We start from the raw sequence: 17,525 nt of genomic DNA on the forward strand, positions 1-17,525 counted from the left end.
TGTGACCTGTGCTGGATTCTATGGTCCTGCTCTGGCAGGGGCTTGGACTTGAAGATCTCCAGAGGTCCCTTCCAACCCCTAACATCCTGGGATTCTGTGATCCCCAAATTGCTGTGTTTCTCATTCAGTTGCACCGTCCCATATTTACACAAAAATTCTACTTCTGTCTATCTACAAGAGGTTTGAAGCACACTCAGATAAGTCCAGGCAGAAAATCAGATGCAAACTCAGGAGCCCTCAAAGCTACCTCAAATATTTGGTGTAGGTTTTTTATCTTTGGTGAATATTCATCTCTTACAACTCCATTCTTCAGATGATTTTAATAAAGATCCCAACAGAAAAATCCATCCCATTAAACGTTCTGCTGGTGCAAAAATCTACCATAAACATATTTACCATTTCATAATGTACACTTCCAATAACTTTGGCTTTACTATCCAAACAGCCAGCAGGACATTCATACCTAGGAAAACAAAGCACAGCTTCATCTTAAACGTTGGCATTACAAGAAGGGAAAACATTTCATCTCACATACAAACAGAGCCTTTTAGAATCATCTCAGAAGGACAACTGTAAAATTTGCCATACCTATTGCAAGTTGTTCCTTTGCACTGATCCCTGAGCCTGACTTCACATGAAACAATCTGAGCTAAAACAAGCAAAAAGCAATTTCACTCCAAGGAATTTGATACTACAGGAATTCAAATTTGCTGACCACTTGCAAGCCAGGGAACTTCCTTACACATTTGCTGTGTGCTTATGACTTCGTTTTTCTCACTGTCTTCAGTGCCTGTGGAGGCTGAAGAAGGTGGATGAGCTCTTGGCCGGCTTTGCGCCGTTGCATCCTGGGCTTTGGATCGCTGCCGTTCGATCTCGTTCGTTTCTTCTTCTGGTTCATGGGGAGAATAAGGTCTTTCTGAGTCCTCTGTTTGAAGAAAAAAGGGGCAAAGAAATTAATCTTTCAGGGGGAAAAAAAGCCTTTGTGAAATGTAAATCCCTTACCATGCTTGGGTACCGTGACTTTGCTCTCATGAAATGCTGGAAGAGCACAAACAAGAGAGCCAGGACAGCTTCCCATTACTTCTTAAAATGAGGACTTCATCATGAACAACACATCTCAGGGATGTTTCTGATGCTGACAAAAGGCAGGTGTTTTGCTAGCACAGGCAGCACAAGCAAGGTATGAAACTGCTGTTACTATTCCTGTTGTAATAACTTTCTGTCATCAGAAAGCCAGAAGAACAAAGCTGAGATTTCTGTGAAACATTGGAAGAGTTTCACCAAGTTCATAACAAAGAGTCATCAAGGCAGCTGATGTCATAAAAACATACACTTGAAAATGAGACCTTTCCATTCACATAGCATGTTAGGGGTTGGAAGGGACCTCCAGACATCATCCAGTCCAATCCCCCCTGCCAGAGCAGGATCACTTAGAGCAGGTCACACAGGAACACATCCAGCTGGGTTCTGAATGTCTCCAGAGAAGGAGACTCCACAACCTCTCTGGGAAGCCTGCTCCAGGGCTCTGTCACCCTCACAGGGAAAAAGTTTTCCTTTCTGTCCCTGTGGTACCTCCTCTGCTCCAGCTTGCCCCCAGTGCCCCTTGTCCTGTCCTTGGACATCCCTGAGCAGAGCCTGGCTCCATCCTCCCCACACTGCCCTGCACATCTTTATCCCCAGCAATGAGGGCAGCCCTCAGGCTCCTCTGCTCCAAGCTCCAAGCCCCAGCTCCCTCAGCCTGTCCTCACAGGGAGATGTTCCACTGCCTGCAGCAGCTTTGTGGCTCTGTGCTGGACTCTCTCAAGCAGTTCCCTGAGGTCCTTCTTGAAGTGAGGGGCCCAGAACTGGACACAATATTCCAGATGTGGCCTCACCAGAGCAGAGTATAAGGGAGGAGAACCTCTCTCAACCTACTTACTACAGCCTTTCTAATGAACTCCGGGATGCCATTGGCCTCCTTGGCCACAAGGGCACCCGGGGGGATGAGTGGCTGGACAGCACCTGGCAGAGAGGGGCCTGGCAGTGCTGGGTGACAGCAGCTGAACATGAGCCAGCAGTGTGCCCAGCTGGCATGGAAGGCCAGTGGCATCTTGGCTTGTATCAGGAACAGTGTGGCCAGCAGGACTAGGGATGGAATTCTGCCTCTGTGCTTGGTACTGGTGAGGCCTCACCTCGAGTGCTGTGTGCAGCTCTGGGCCCCTCCCTGCAAGAGAGATCCTGAGGTGCTGGAGTGGGTCCAGAGGACAGTGACCAGTCTGGGGAAGGGACTGGATGGAAAATCTGATGAAGAGAGGCTGAGGGAGCTGGGGGTGTTCAGCCTGGAGAAGAGGAGACTCAGGGGGGACCTTATGACACTCTACAACTACCTGAAGGGAAGCTGTAGGCAGTGGGGGTCAGGCTCTTCACCCAGGCAACTCATGGCAGGATGAGAGGGCATGGCCTGAAGCTGTGCCAGGGGAGGTTTAGGTTGGATGTTAGGAAGCAATTCCTCATGGAAAGGGTAATCAGACACTGGAATGGGCTGCCCAGGGAGGTGGTGGAGTCACCATCCCTGGAGGTGTTTAAGAACAGATTGGATGTGGCACTTAGCAACATGGTCTGGTTGGTGTGGTGGTGTTAGGTCAGAGGCTGGATTTGATGATCTCAGAGGTCTATTCCAGCCTCAGTAATTCTGTGACTCTGTGATTCTTTTCCCATGTGTAACTGGTGAAATGGTACCTACCTCTGTAACAAAGATTTTCTCTGCAACCTCCTCCAAAACTAGGGGGACAGGCAGAGCAAGGGCGGCCAGGTTTGTAAGGAGCATGACCCCACCAGTTACCCCTGCACAGAAAAAAGAAATAAATACTAGCAATACATGTCTTAATAAATCAACATATTAATATTAAACAGCATTGAATATGATGACAAACAACTGATGCAAACCAGCAGACATTAGACCCTAACACTGTTCTGATATTTCCAAGTAACAAGTGATAGGACAAGAGGAAATGGCCTGAAGTTGCCCCAGAGGATGTTCAGACTGGATATCAGGAAAAATTACTTCACTATAAGGGTTATCAAGCACTGGAATAGGGAAATGGTTGAGCTACCAGCCCTGGAGGTATTTAAAAGATATGTAGATGCAGTGCTGAGGGACATGGTTTAGCCCCAGCCTTGGTAGAGACGGAGAATGGCTGGACTGGATGATCTTAAAGGGCTTTTCCAACCCAAACAAATCCATGATTCTATACCAAATGCCTAGAGAGGTAATTTCAAAGTCCACGAGGAAACAACTGAATTACAGCCATAAGCTGCTGTAAGATCTTTCTAGCTTGGCATACACTAAATTCCTCATTACATGAGAACAGGCTCTGCTCTCCTAGATGAAATCTTAGAATCATGGAAAGGTTTGGGTTGGAAGGGACATTTAAAGGTCATACAGTCCAACCCTACTCCAGTGTGCAGCAACATCTTCAGCTAGACACGGAATCATTGAATGGTTTGGGCTGGAAGGCATCATCTGGTGCCATGGGCAGGGACACCTCCCACCAGTCCAGGTCGCTCGAGGCCTCATCCAGCCTGGCCTTGAACACCTCCAGGAAGGGGGCACCCATAGCCTCCCTGGCCAACCTGTTCCAGTGTCTCACCACCCTCACTGTCAAGGATTTCTTCCTCATCTCCATCCTAAATCTCTCCTCTCCAGCACAAAGCCATTGCCCTTCATCCTGTCACTCCCAGCCCTTGTCAAAAGTCCCTCCCCAGCTCTCCTGGAGCCCTTTCAGGTACTGGAAGGCTGCTCTAAGACCTCCATGAAGCCTTCTCTTCTCCAGGGTGAACAGCCCCAGCTCTCCCAGCCTGGACCCACTCCAACAGTCCCATGTTCTTCTTGTGTTTGGGGCCCCAGAATTGGATATCAAATCTGGAACATTAGCAAAATCCAGCCAACCACCAAACCTCTCCTCTTCCTCCACCAAAGAGGTTTTAAAAGGCATTTGGAATATCCTTCAGATTTTGCCCTTAACCACAGGCTTCCTGTGACACATTCCTTAAGGTCAGGATGGGGAGATCCATTTGTTTTTGCAGACAGCTATCAGTCTGCATCAAAGATCTCTAATGTTGCATGCTAAGACACAGACCCCCACACTGCAGCTCTAGAAAATCACAAGAGCCTTTGTGCAGCCATAGGCTGCCTTGGGAACAATGCTCCACTTTGTAACAGCACAACAACCACAAACCCAGCCTCATTTCCTTTCAGATTAGTTCCTGGATTATCCTAAAGTACATTGCCCCCCTCAAGATATTTTTGGATGTCAGCCTACTTACTTAGGAGAATAATTGCACACCAGATAGACTGCTTTGGGCCAAATCTGCCCCCAGATGTTCATGTTATGACACAAATTAATTGCACAACCAATTCTGCTACTTGTAGCCCACACAACCTGTGAAAATGGAAAGAGAAAAGCAGGTGAAAACCAAAGCTGAGTGACATCAAATCAAAACTCTCTGCAAACTTCAACATCTAATGACTTGAGTCACAACAGTGCTGTTCTGTCCCCTGTGTTATCAGTGAGGGGAAGGGACCCAATTACAAGTGGTAAAAGGCCACTCAGTTATATTTAGATACATTTTATGATGGGTTTATTTTTATCATTTTTTCCTTACTAGAAAGAAAAGCTTCACCTTGATACAAAAGATGTGGCTCTGATTTTAGATGCATGGCCTGAGCCAGCATTTGAAAGTGTAGGAAAATATTTTACAGAACATGACCTGAAGAACCAGTTCTTGGTATTCAATGTAACAGGTAAAGATGGATCAGGAGAAATTAGGTTCCTCTGCCCTGCAGTTCCCAGCACAACTTAATGACCCAGAGGGGGTCAGATTGGTTAGACTGAGAGAAAAGATATTTGGTAACAGAAAGAAAAAAAACATTCACAAAAATCCCATAAACCACAAAGACTCAAGGCACAGATTTGAAATTAAGATACTTTCATGTCACTGCAATCTAGGGTGGCTGTGCTTCTCTCTTCCTCTGCTGAAACAATTTTCATTGAAGATCTCAAAATAACCTGAACCACACAGGCTGGAATGTTCAAATTAGAAAAATATGATCCTACTCTGCCCTGCTGAGGCCACATCTGGAATATTGTGTCCAGTTTTAGGCCCCTCACTTCAAGAAGGACTTCAAGGAACTGCTTGAGAGAGTCCAGCAGAGAGCCACAAAGCTGCTGCAGGCAGTGGAACATCTCCCTGTGAGGACAGGCTGAGGGAGCTGGGGCTTGGAGCTTGGAGCAGAGGAGCCTGAGGGCTGCCCTCATTGCTGGGGATAAAGATGTGCAGGGCAGTGTGGGGAGGATGGAGCCAGGCTCTGCTCAGGGATGTCCAAGGACAGGACAAGGGGCACTGGGGGCAAGCTGGAGCAGAGGAGGTGCCACAGGGACAGAAGGGAAAACTTTTTCCTGTGAGGATGCTGGAGGCCTGGAGCAGGCTGCCCAGAGAGGTTGTGGAGTCTCCTTCTCTGGAGACATTCAGAACCCAGCTGGATGTGTTCCTGTGTGACCTGCTCTAAGTGATCCTGCTCCAGCAGGGGGGTTGGACTGGATGATCTCTGGAGGTGCCTTCCAACCCCTAACATGCTGTGATTCTGTGATGAAAGATGCTAAGTTTGTATTAATTCAACAGTGTAGTTTCTGTAAGATTTTATTAATTCAACTGTGTAGTTCCTGTAAGATTTAGAAGTTGAAAGAGATAAGTGGTGTGGAAAATTATCACCACAAAGAGCTCTATGTGTGTATGGGAGGTCTGAGATGGAGTGGAGAAGTGTAACTAGTTTGGTATTGTCTCCGGAATGGGAATTAACAATCTGGAGGTGACTCTGTGGAGGTGATTCAGCCTTAAAATTAGATACAACTGGAAATTGTGCTACTGAGCAGACAAAGGAAATGTTTACAAATGAACCCATTTGGAATTGTTTTCTATTGAACAATTCCATGTGGATTTTAGGATTCAAACCTGACTGGTGCCCCTGTGGAATAATTCAGGCCAGATACCAAAGAAATTAGTTCTTAGGCAGTTTTCAGATCTTGCTGAAGTGAAAGCAAAATGTTTTGATAAGAGGAATTCACCTAAGAAAACCTCCTGTAATTTGTTCCCAATGTGCTGTTTCTTCAGCATACAACAGCACAGATTCTGCCAAGTGCAGTGAGCAGCAGTGCTCAGTTTCACACTGCTCTAGGAGATTTTCTCCTCACTCACTCACGTTCCAGAAGTTGTATTTGTGAGGAGGGAACCCACAGATTTGTGTGGCAACCCTGCTCTGTGCCACCAGTGCTCAATGCTTGTAACTATGCAGCCCAACACCAAGCAGCCCCATCAGTGCTTTAGTGCTGTGGTATATACTGCAAGATTCATCTGGTCTGCACATCACAGAATCACAGAATGGTAGGGGTTGGAAGGGACCTCTGGAGATCATCCAGCCCAACCCCCCTGCTAAAGCAGGGTCATCCAGGGCAGGTCACACAGGAATGCATCCAGGTGGGCTCTAAAAGTCTCCAGAGAAGAAGACTCCACAACCTCTCTGGGCAGCCAGCTCCAGGGCTCCAGCACCCTCACATCAAAGAAATATCTCCTCATGTTGAGGTGGAGATGGCTTGTACCTGTTGTTCCTTGTCCTATCACTGTGCACCACTGAAAATAGCCTGGCACCTTCACCCTGACACCCCTCATATTATTTATAGACATGGGAAAGATCAACCCTCCACACCCTCTCAGCCTTCTCCTCTCCAGCCACAAGTCTCTCAGTCGTTTTTCACAGGAGAGATGTTCAGGTCCCTTCATCATACAGCAACCTAACTGGAGGTCTTGACCACTCCTTTCCCTAGCTGACAAAACCCCAAAGCCACCTACATACCTGTGTGTAATGTGTGCATACTGGACCAGAGCATTTGTAAGGACAATATGGGTTGCACTCGTGAGGATGGGGATAGGTGAAATCTCTCACTTCATCATACCATGCTTGGACATGAAATGTTGGAGGTCTGTACCTATGAAAGCCAGTAGTGGTCTATTAGATCATTCAAAAGTTGGAGCTTCTATCATTCTTCCTTTAAACAACAAGTAGATTTTGTAAGGTTAAAAAGAAAAAAAAAAAAAAAGAAACCCAGATATGAAAGATTCATAGAACGGTTTGGGTTGGAAGGGATCTGAAAGATCATCCAGTTCCAATCCCCCTGCCATGGGCAGGAATACCTTCCACTAGACCAGGCTGCTCAAGGCCTCATTCAAGCTGACCTTGAACACCTCCAGGGAGGGGGTTATATAGTATAAAAAAAATCATCTTTGACTACCTTCCCCAGTGTGCCCCCAGATTCTGTCCAATTGATGGAAGAAGGCTTGCAGGGCCATGCTCCCAGAGACAGGTTTCAGCCCATGACTCTGCAGATCTCTCCAGTTCTGTGTCCCATGTCTGAAACGAGAGAGGAGGAAGAGATATCTTCCAGGAACCACTCGGGGTGTAGCTCAGACTTTCAAACAAACAAACACACAAGCAAAGGGTTGTCCATTTGTAAAGCTTCTGCTACCAGGCTCCTAGAATCAAGAGACTTGGCACTTGTGTGCCCCATTTGTGTTACAGGAGGAAGAAAAAAGGTTTCATCAAGGCAAAAAAACACCCACCACCCACAACAAGCTGTGATCCCTTCAGGGCATTCCCTGTGGAAAGCACGGCCGGCCACACTGCAGTGAATAAAGCACAAGTCTGCTGCAAGGCTCAGTCCAGCTTCCCACCCTAAATGATGTCAACTTTGCGACCTTCTGAGATGTTTTATTCACACACACTTCTTTTAGCCCAAACGCTATTGTCCAGCACACTCTCAGCATAAGGCTTTACCTCCTTGGAACCATCAGCTTAGATGAAAGGAAAGCAATTTTCTCTCCCTTTTCACAGAATCACAGAATGTTAAGGGTTGGAAGGGACCTCCAGAGATCATCCAGTCCAACCTCAGTGCCAAAGCAGGATCACCCAGGGCAGCTCACACAGCAACACATCCAGATGAGTTTTGAAAGTTTCCACAGAAGGAGACTCCACAACCTCTCTGGGCAGCCTGCTCCACGCCTCCAGCACCCTCACACTAAAGAAGTTTCTCCTCCTGTTGAGATGGAATTTCCTGGGACTGAGTTTCCATCCATTGCCCTTCATCCTATCCCTGGGTATCACTGAAAAGAGCCTGGCTGCATCCTCCTGACAGCCACCCTTCAGGGTGTTGCAGACCTTGATAAGGTCCTGTCTCAGCCTTCTCCTCTCCAGACTGAACAGCCCCAGGACTCTCACTCTTTCTTCCTTAGAGAAACTTCAGGGCCTTCATCATCCTCATAACTCTCTGTTGAACTCTCTCCAGAAGTTCCCTGACCCTCTTGAAACGGAGAGGCCAGAATTGGCCACAATACTCCAGATGTGGCCTCACCAGGGCAGAGCAGAGGGGCAGGAGAGCCTCCCTTGACCTGCTGGCCAGACTCTTCTTAATGCACCCCAGGAGACCCTTGGCCTTCTTGGCCACAAGAGCACATTGCTCTCTCATGGTCACCTTATTCTCCACCAGCACTCCCAGGTCCTTCTCCACAGAGCTGGTTTCCAGCAGCTCAGCCCCTTCCCTGTGCTGGTGCAGGGGGTTATTGTTGCCCAGCTGCAGGCCCCTACACTTCTCCTTGTTGAAGTTCATGAGGCTCCTCTCTGCCCAGCTCTGCTGCCTGTCCAGGTCACACTGAGTGGTAGAGCACAGCCTGAGGGTTGTAGATAACAAGTTATGGAGCTCTTCCCTCTCAGGTTGAGCAAGCTCACTTCTGGGGCTGGCTTGAGAAATGCATGTTGGACCCCTCTGCTGTGTGCAGAAGAAGGGACCACAGGTGAAATCAAGACAGACTCAAGCCTACAAAATGATGCATGCTGTACCCTTTTGTGCTCCAGTCTCTTCAGTGCCATCAGTTCTTCCACAACACTCCTGACCACAGGATGACCCTGACACATGCAGCTTTCTGCCTTATCCACTGCATTTTCTGAGTAACACATTCAAAGCAGCCTTTGCTTCAGTGCTAATCTTCTGCAGACACCAAAGCTACAGATTCACAGATTGCAATGGGTTGGAAGGGACCCTCAAAGGTCATCTTTGTCCAAACTCCCCCGCAGTCAGCAGGGACACCTCCAACTTGATCAGGGCAACATCCATTCTGATCTTGAATGTCTCCAGGGATGGGGCCTCAACCACAGCCCTGGGCAACCTGTTCCAGTATTTTGCCACTCTCATTGTGCAGAACTTCCTCCTTATGTCCAACCTAAATCTGCCCTCCTCCAGATTCAAACAACTGTCCTTCATCCTATCACTTGGAGTGCATCAAGAAAAGTGTGGCCAGCAGGTCTAGGGAGGTTCTCCTCACCCTCTACTCTGCCCTGATGAGACCATACCTGGAGTAGTGTGTCCAGTTTTGGGCTACCCAGTTCAAGAGAGACAGGGATCTGCTGGAGAGTCCAATGGAAGCTATGAGGATGATTGGGGGACCTGAACATCTCTCCTTTGAAGAAAGACTGAGAGACTTGGGGTTGTTTAGTCTGAAGAAGGCTGAGGAGGGATCTTCTGAGTATCTATAAGTGAGGGGTGGGTCCCAGGACGAAAGTGCCAGGCTCTTTGTGACAGTGCCCAGTGATACAGCAATGGACAGAAACTGGAACACAGGAGGTCCCACCTAAGCATGAGGAGACACTGCTGTGAGGGTGCTGGAGCCCTGGAGCAGGCTGCCCAGAGAGGTTGTGGAGTCTCCTTCTCTGGAGTGAGTTTTCACTCATTGCCCCTTGTCCTATCACTGCACATCACTGAGAAAATCCCAGACCCATCCTCATGATCTCCACTCTCTAGATATTTCTATGCATTTGTAAGGTCCCCTTTCATTTTTCCAGGCTAAAAAGACCCAGACCTCTTGGCCTCTCCTTGTAAAAGTTATGATTCCATGAAAAGTGAAAGGAACTGTTTGATGGCCTGACTGCTGCTGGACCAAACAGGGAGGAGGGGATTCTTTGCTAGAGTCCACAAATCATGGAGGAAGAAAATTATACACAAGAAGTACAGGAAGTTGCATAAGAGAATGAAATCTCTCCAGAGAAGAGATTCTCCATAACCTCTCTGAGCAGCCTGCTCCAGGGCTCCAGCATCCTCACACCAAAGGAGTTTTTCCTTATGTGTAAGTGAAACCTCCTGGGTTCTAGTTGGTGCCTGTATCTCTGGGCACCACTGAGAAGAGCCCAGCCCCATCCTTATTGACCTCCACCCTTGGAGAAGATCCCAATGCTTGTCTTTCAGACTAGTTGCAATACCACCATGACTGAAATCCAAGGGGAATAGGGAGGGTTTCTAAATTTAGATGAAGAACATGCTTTTGAAACCCAGGTCCTGCTCACTGCCACTCACTGCCTATCGCAGAGCACTCTTGCAGTACAAGCTGGACCCTGTCCAGGTAAAATACCAGCAGCTGTGCTCCAGGAGTGTATCCAACACTCTGCAGTTGCTCCTGGGTATACACTGCACACAGAGCAGACCTAGTGCAATACAACCCCCTTGAAATGCAGGCAGCATAAAGGGAAGGTCCTCAGCACCAATTCTTTTGCTCTATCAACCTCCTCCTGCTGCACCACAAAACTTGACAACACAGGCATTGCTTTCAGGATCCTGCTGAAGCCTGGTGCACCACAGCCATTCACAGAGACAGGGCACTAGCAGCAATTCACAGATGTTCCACACACACCAGACCAGCTGAAGCTAAAACCCAAGTGGCCGATTGAAGCCAAGGGCAGGAGCAGTCACTGACTCCAGCTGCTGACTCACAGGGCTGGCAGCCCTGCCATGTGAGAAAGGACTAAGACCTAGGGTCATTCAGCATGGAGAAGGCTCAGGGGAGACCTTATTGCCATGGACCATACAGAAAGGCTGGCTACCAGGAGGATGGGAGACTGCCATTGTACAAGAAGTCCCATGGACAAGACAAGAGGTGATGGGGACAAGTTACTGCTGGGGACATTCCCATTGCACTCCAGAAGGAAATGTTTCCCCAGGAGAACAGTTAGTTGGACATTGGAATCCTCTCCCAAGGGAAGTGGTGGATTCCCCTACACTGCACAGTTTGAAGACTCAGCTTGCCAGGGTGCTGGGCCAGCTCATTTCACCCACACCATCACCTAGAAAGATTGGGCCAGATGATCCTTGGGGTCCCTCCCAACCTAGCATTCTGGGATTCTGTGATTCTAGCCCAGAAGCTTACAAGTTTTGCTGCAGGGATGTTGCATGCAACATGGATCTTCTGAAAGTTTCTGGTGTACAAGATATCACCTTAAACCAAACCACAGCTAACACCAGTTTAACTTCACAGACTGGACCAGGAGTTGTGGGATTTAACCTCTGTCAACACGGGGTTCAGGTAGCATGCAGACTGAAACCAATGCTCTGCTTGTGGAGCAGCTGATGATTCACTGAGGATACCACAGTTTCAATTACAATTCCTCGCCAGCCAAACTAATCAGATGGGATGGGATTAACCTCCTTTGAATTTGAACAGCCTCAAGACAGATACCTAACCTCTGAGCTAATTATCTAACTTACCTTTTCAGCTACACAGACAAAGAAGCATCTATAGAGGGAGATAATTTTAGCTACCCACCTTTAATTGAGATAAACTGACTTAGAAAGCCTAATTTTTCTCTACTAATTAGAAAGGAGACAGGCTTGGACACAGCCATCTACACCACAGACATCAAATGCTTGCTGAGATGAATCCCACCATTTGTGTTGGGTGAATGGTAAAGCAAAAGAGCACCAGAGTAAGTGAGCCATAGCATCATAGAATGGTTTGGGTTGGAAGGGACCTCCAAATGTTATCCAGTCCAACCCCCCTGCAGTCAGCAGGGTCATCCTCCACTAGATCAGGTTGCTCAGAGCCTTGTTAAGCCTGACCTTGAATATCTCCAGGGATAGGGCCCCAACCACCTCCCTGGGCAACATGTTCCAGTGTTCCACCACCTTCATGGTGCAGAACTTGTTCCTAACATCCAATCTAAATTTGCTCTTCTCTCATTTCAAACCCTTGGCCCTCATCCTGTCCCTGCAGGCCTTTGTAAACAGTCCCTCTGCAGCCTTCTTGTAGCCCCCTTCAGGTGCTGGAAGGTCACTATCAGATCTTCTTGGAGCCTTCTCATCTCCAGGCTGAACAACCTCAGCTCCCTCAGCCTGTCCTTGTAGCAGAGGTGCTCCAACCCCCTGATTATCTTTGTGGCCTTCCTCTGGACCCACTCTGTCAGGTCCACATCCTTCCTGTGCTGAGGGCTCCAGAGCTGGACACAGTACTCCAGGTGTGATCCACCAATTATATCAACCAGCACTGCAAGAGAACTGCTAGGTCCAGTAGCTCAAAAAATGTTTTCCAGTAACTAAAAATCAAATCAAATCAAATCCAGTAATAACATTTTAATTGGGAAAGGCAGGAAGGCAGGAGAACCCCAGATGGAATGGGACTCTTATGGAAAGAAATAGGAAAACTCCAGATGGAATGGGACTCTTATGGAAAGAAATAGGAAAACCCCAGATGGAATGGGACTCTTATGGAAAGAAATTGGAAAACTCCAGATGGAATGGGACTCTTATGGAAAGAAATAGGAAAACCCCAGATGGAATGGGACTCTGTGGAAAGGGAAAAAGAGCACAAATGTAAGCTCAGTAGAGTTGGAAAAGTCAGTCCAGTGGGGAGCACTGAAAGCAAACATTTACCATGGCATGGTATCAATACCTCACTGCTGTATGCACTCTAAATATATGGGGAGAGTGACAGAGCAAACACCACAGTACAGTGTGGGCATTTATTTACTTGGGAACACAATACACTGTATTCTTTAAGACCAAAGACAGTAAGGAGGAAAAAAGGAAACATGAAACACAGAGTGAGAAATTGCAGCAGCAAATAAGCCAGGAAGACAGCTGAGAACTAAAAATGTCTGCTCTGCTGAGACCCCACCTATAGAAATGAATCCAGTTCTGATTCCCCCAAAAGAACATCAAACTGTTGGAGCACATCCAGGAGGCCATGAAGATGATCAGAGGCTGGAGAACCTCCCCTATGGGGACAGGCTGAGAGAGTTGGGCTGTTCAGCCCGGAGAAGAGAAGGCTTCAGGAAGATCTTAGAGCAGCCTTCCAGTACCTGAAGGGGCTGCAGGAGAGCTGGGGAGGAACTTTTGACAAGGGCTGGGAGTGGCAGGACAAGAGGTGATGGCTTTGAGCTGGAAGAGGGGAGATTGAGACTGGAGATGAGGAAGAAATCCTTGACAGTGAGGGTGGGGAGACGCTGGAACAAGTTGCCCATGGAGGTTGTGGCTGCCCCCTCCCCGGAGGTGTTCAAGATCAGGCTAGATGAGGCTTTGAGCAACCTGGGCTAGTGGGAAGTATCCCTGCCCATGGCAGGGGGGTTGGAACTGATCATCTTTAAGGTGCCTTCCAACCCAAACCATTCTGTGAATCTATGAAATCAGCTACACAGAAGCAGCACAAAACACCAGAGAGGTACAGCCAGAAACGACTTCAAGAGACTGATCTCAGCAGTTTCTGGCACTGAGACAGAATCCAATCTATTATTGCCATTTTTAAAGTTAAACCCAGCCCTTTCAGAAGAATATTTACTGTCATTTTCTTCTGGAGCTCTCTGATTGTAAGAATAAAGAGCATTTCCTTGGTACACGAACTAAAGCTCCTGCCCTGTCCTGCTAGCTGATGTTTTCTTGCCAAGAAAAAAAACAATCCCTCTCTTTCCTGTATTTCCCAGATTAAACAAATTCAGCTGCCTCGTTCCTTCAGTCTTCCTCATAAATCACACCTTCTGTGTTTAGAATCAATTCCACCAATCTCCTTCATTCTTAAAGAAGTGCCCACACCAGACAGCACATTTCAGACCACGTCTCACAGGTTTCAGGCAGAGAAGCCTCCTTTCAAAGCATATTTCCTCACCTTATTTTTAAAATCACTGTGACTCCTGCATCTTTTCACAGAATCACAGAATTAACCAGGTTGGAAAAGACCTTTGAGATCAACAAGTCCAACCTATCACCCAACACCGTCCAATTGCAGTGTTACCTCTACATTTCATTCCTTAGCATTTACCTGTTGGATTTTTTTCCTTACTCCACACCATAGCAGTTCAATTTCAACCTGTTGATTCCAGGTCATTATTTCTACTTGTCAAGTTCTTCTAATTTTGACCACACTTACAGATTCACAGAATAGTTTGGATTGGAAGGGACCTTGAAGATCATCCAGTTCCAACCCCCCTGCCATAGGCAGGGTCACCTCCCACTGGACCAGTTGCTCAAAATGTCCAAAAAGAGAGTTGGGAAAATGTCTGAGGGGGGTTCTTGACCATATGGAGATCTAACAGGGAACTCAGAACAAACAATTAGATGTCTCAGGATTTCACAAGTGAAGCAGCCTCATTTTAAGAAACTGTTATCTTTCTTCATGACAAAGTTTAAAATGTCATAGAATCATTAAAGTTGGAGAAGACTTCAAAGATCATCAAGTCCAACCTTCTACCCAACACCTCCATGACCACTGGACCACGTCCCACAGTGCCATGTCCACATTTGTTAAACACCTCCAGGGATGGTGACTCCACCACCTCCCTGGGCAGCCTGTTCCAATCCCTGACCACCCTGTTCCAAACCCTGACCACCCTGTTCCAAACCCTGACCACTCTTGCAGCAAATAAATTTTTCCTACTCTCCAACCTAAGCCTTCCCTAGCACAATTTCAGGCCATTTCCTCTCCTTCCATCACCTCATACTAGGCAGAAGAGACCAGTCCTCACTTCATTCCAGCCTCCTTTCAGGCAGTTGTAGAGAGCAATGAGGTCTCCCCTCAGCCTCCTCTTCTCCACACTACACACCTCCAGGCCCCTCAGCTGCTCCTCCCCATCCCTGTTCTCCAGACCCTTCACCACCTTCATTGCCCTTCTCTGGACCTGCTCCAGCCCTTCAGTGTCCTTCTTGCAGTGAAGAGCCCAAAACTGAACCCAGCACTTGAGGTGCAGCCTCACCAGTGTTTAGTTACAGGGGCACAATCACTGCCCTACTCCTCCTGGCCACACCATTGCTGATCCAGGCCAGGCTACTGGTGGCCTTCCTGGCCACCTGGGCACACCCTGGCTCATCTTCAGCTGCTGTCAACCAGCACCCCCAGGTCTTTCTCTGCTGGGCAGTTTCCAGCCACTCTGCCCCAAGCCTGAAGCATTTGTGGGGTTGTTGTGATCCACTGCAGGACTCAGCACTTGGCCTTGTTGAACCTCATCCCATTGGCCTCAGCCCATCAATCCAGCATGTTTAGATCCCTCTGCAGAGCCTTCCCACCCTCCAGCAGATCACCACTCCCTCCTAGGTTGCTGTCATCTGGAAACTTCCTAAGGGTGCACCTATCCCCTCATCCAGATCATTGATAAAGACATTAAAGAGAACTGGCCCAAATATGTCTTTCTCCATGTGGACAGAAGACAATCTTCTTAATGAATCACACTCTCCTAACTATGATAGTCTTTATACTCATACCACATCCAATTTTGTGGCTACATTTGGAGAGGAGAGGATAAATTACTATCTAGCACATGTTAAAAAAGAAATCTTTTTTCTCAGTCAAAAAAATCTCCAGCTAAGGAAGATTTCTGGGCAGGTATCAGATGGCCAATGAGTTACATGTGTTGACTTTTGTGAATCTCCTTGGTGTTTTTCCTATGGTCAGCTCACATTTTGCTTTTAAACTCTGATTCTGCTGCTACTGGTTAATATTTAATGATCTTTTTTATAATATGGGGACAAAGGAGTTCTCTGACAGCACAAACAAAAGATGAAGAGTGTCTGTGCTCCTGCTTCCTTTTGGGAAGGCTCTCCCTCAGCTCTCAGGCAGACACTGAGCCTTTTCCTGCTCCTTTCCACTTTCAGTTTCTGTACTTGGAGTTTGCTTGGTTGTTGTTGTTGGCATCACATCAATGGAAGTCATAACTGTGGACTTATCCACTTGCTTTCTTGGCCACTTGGCATTGCCGAATCCTTTGGCTAAAGGCTTGCCAGGGAGAATAAGAGGAATAAGTCAACGTCACTCATGCAAGGCTCTTTTGATCCAGAGGTTCCCAGTAGTGGCCTCTGCACACAAGCAAGGAGCTGAAGCACTTCCACCCAAGCTCTGGATGTGGAGAGTGAGCAGCATAAAAGTGGAAAAAAGCAGCAGGGAAAAGGAGGGCAGACGTTCCCCTCTTCACACAAAGAGCTTGCCTCCTGTTCTCTTGGCATGCGCCAAAGTGGCTCTCCAGTCCTACTATCAGCAGGATTCCACACACAAACCCCAGGTCCTTCTGCCTTGAAATGAGACAGGAATTGTTTGTATATCACGCAACGCATCCCTAGAACGTACGTTTTGGGCAACAAGTGGAAACACTAAACTATGAGACCATTAAAGAAGAGTTTCTGTCAGGAAATGTTCCACTGGTACGGACCTTTCTATTCAGCATCCCAGAAAATACTCGACCACGAATGTGGAAGGCCAACTTACAACAGACCTTTCCTTTAAAGTATATTATCCAATGGCTCTGATCGATTCTCCTGAGAGTACACTAAACAGAGTTAATAAAAGTTCTCTGCGTGGGAGCTGACAGAGCGTATGACACTAGCTCTGCAGCTTCCAGACTTGTGCGGATGATCAGGAGGGATTTCTAACAATGCATCACACAAGAGGCAGAAAAGTTCTTGGCGAGTCGCCCTCCATCAGGTCGATAGCACTCTGCAATGACATGAGCATTTTACCATAGCCAGCGAACTCAACTGAGCTAGCATGCATATCTACACAATCAGGTAAAGCACCAATGGTTTGTACTTCTAACACAGGCAGAATTGAGATCTCGAGCAAAAACAAATAAGAACTAAATCTATAATGCTAGAATACACTGTCAGTTGTTCTCCATTTATCTTTTCTATCTTAAGTTCATTCATCAAGTTACTGTAAAAGAGTAGGCAAGAGCTTCAAGCCCAGCTTCAAAATCTAATCGTGTACAACAGAAGGCTATCAATTCTATCATTATGCTTTGGAATAGAACTGTATGGGATCAGGGCTACCCCCCCCCTCCCCCCAACAGCCACGGAATCCATGAATTGCATTTCTGAGCTTTGAGCGCGCGAAAAGCCACTTTAAAGAGGTACCACTGAGCGTTCCATACTCCCCTAGCTAACCATTTCAGGGTATAAAGGAATATTCTATGCCGGAAAGAGGAGGCCTGGGCAGCACAGATACAGCTCCAGAGCCAGGAGAGAAAGAAGCTAGGACATGACACTAAGAGAGACAGACCTCAAGAGGCTGCAGAGAGCTCCCAGACGACTAGTGTCCCGAATTCACAGAAACATGATACTTGCTACAGCCAAGCAAAGTAGTTGGCGCATTCAGTTATAGCAAGGCATCGCATCAGGAAAATCCTTTTCCATAACACTAGA

General features: G+C 47.3%; 1 protein-coding gene across 1 annotated transcript in view; it reads right to left on the bottom strand.

Annotated features, from left to right (window-relative positions):
* The window catches only part of CRISPLD1 (cysteine rich secretory protein LCCL domain containing 1), a 30,654-nt gene that overhangs the window by 10,793 nt on the left and 2,336 nt on the right, over positions 1 to 17,525 (bottom strand). Inside the window, exons 2-8 of the mRNA XM_054385264.1 lie at positions 7,326 to 7,444; positions 6,890 to 7,022; positions 4,306 to 4,421; positions 2,723 to 2,823; positions 743 to 925; positions 589 to 649; positions 397 to 463 (exon numbers count right to left, since the gene is read on the bottom strand). Of these exons, the coding sequence (XP_054241239.1) occupies positions 397 to 463; positions 589 to 649; positions 743 to 925; positions 2,723 to 2,823; positions 4,306 to 4,421; positions 6,890 to 7,022; positions 7,326 to 7,444 (780 nt within the window). The remainder of the gene's footprint in view (positions 1 to 396; positions 464 to 588; positions 650 to 742; positions 926 to 2,722; positions 2,824 to 4,305; positions 4,422 to 6,889; positions 7,023 to 7,325; positions 7,445 to 17,525) is intronic.

The sequence above is a fragment of the Indicator indicator genome, chromosome 12, assembly GCF_027791375.1.
Source record: "Indicator indicator isolate 239-I01 chromosome 12, UM_Iind_1.1, whole genome shotgun sequence".
Taxonomy (NCBI): domain Eukaryota; kingdom Metazoa; phylum Chordata; class Aves; order Piciformes; family Indicatoridae; genus Indicator; species Indicator indicator.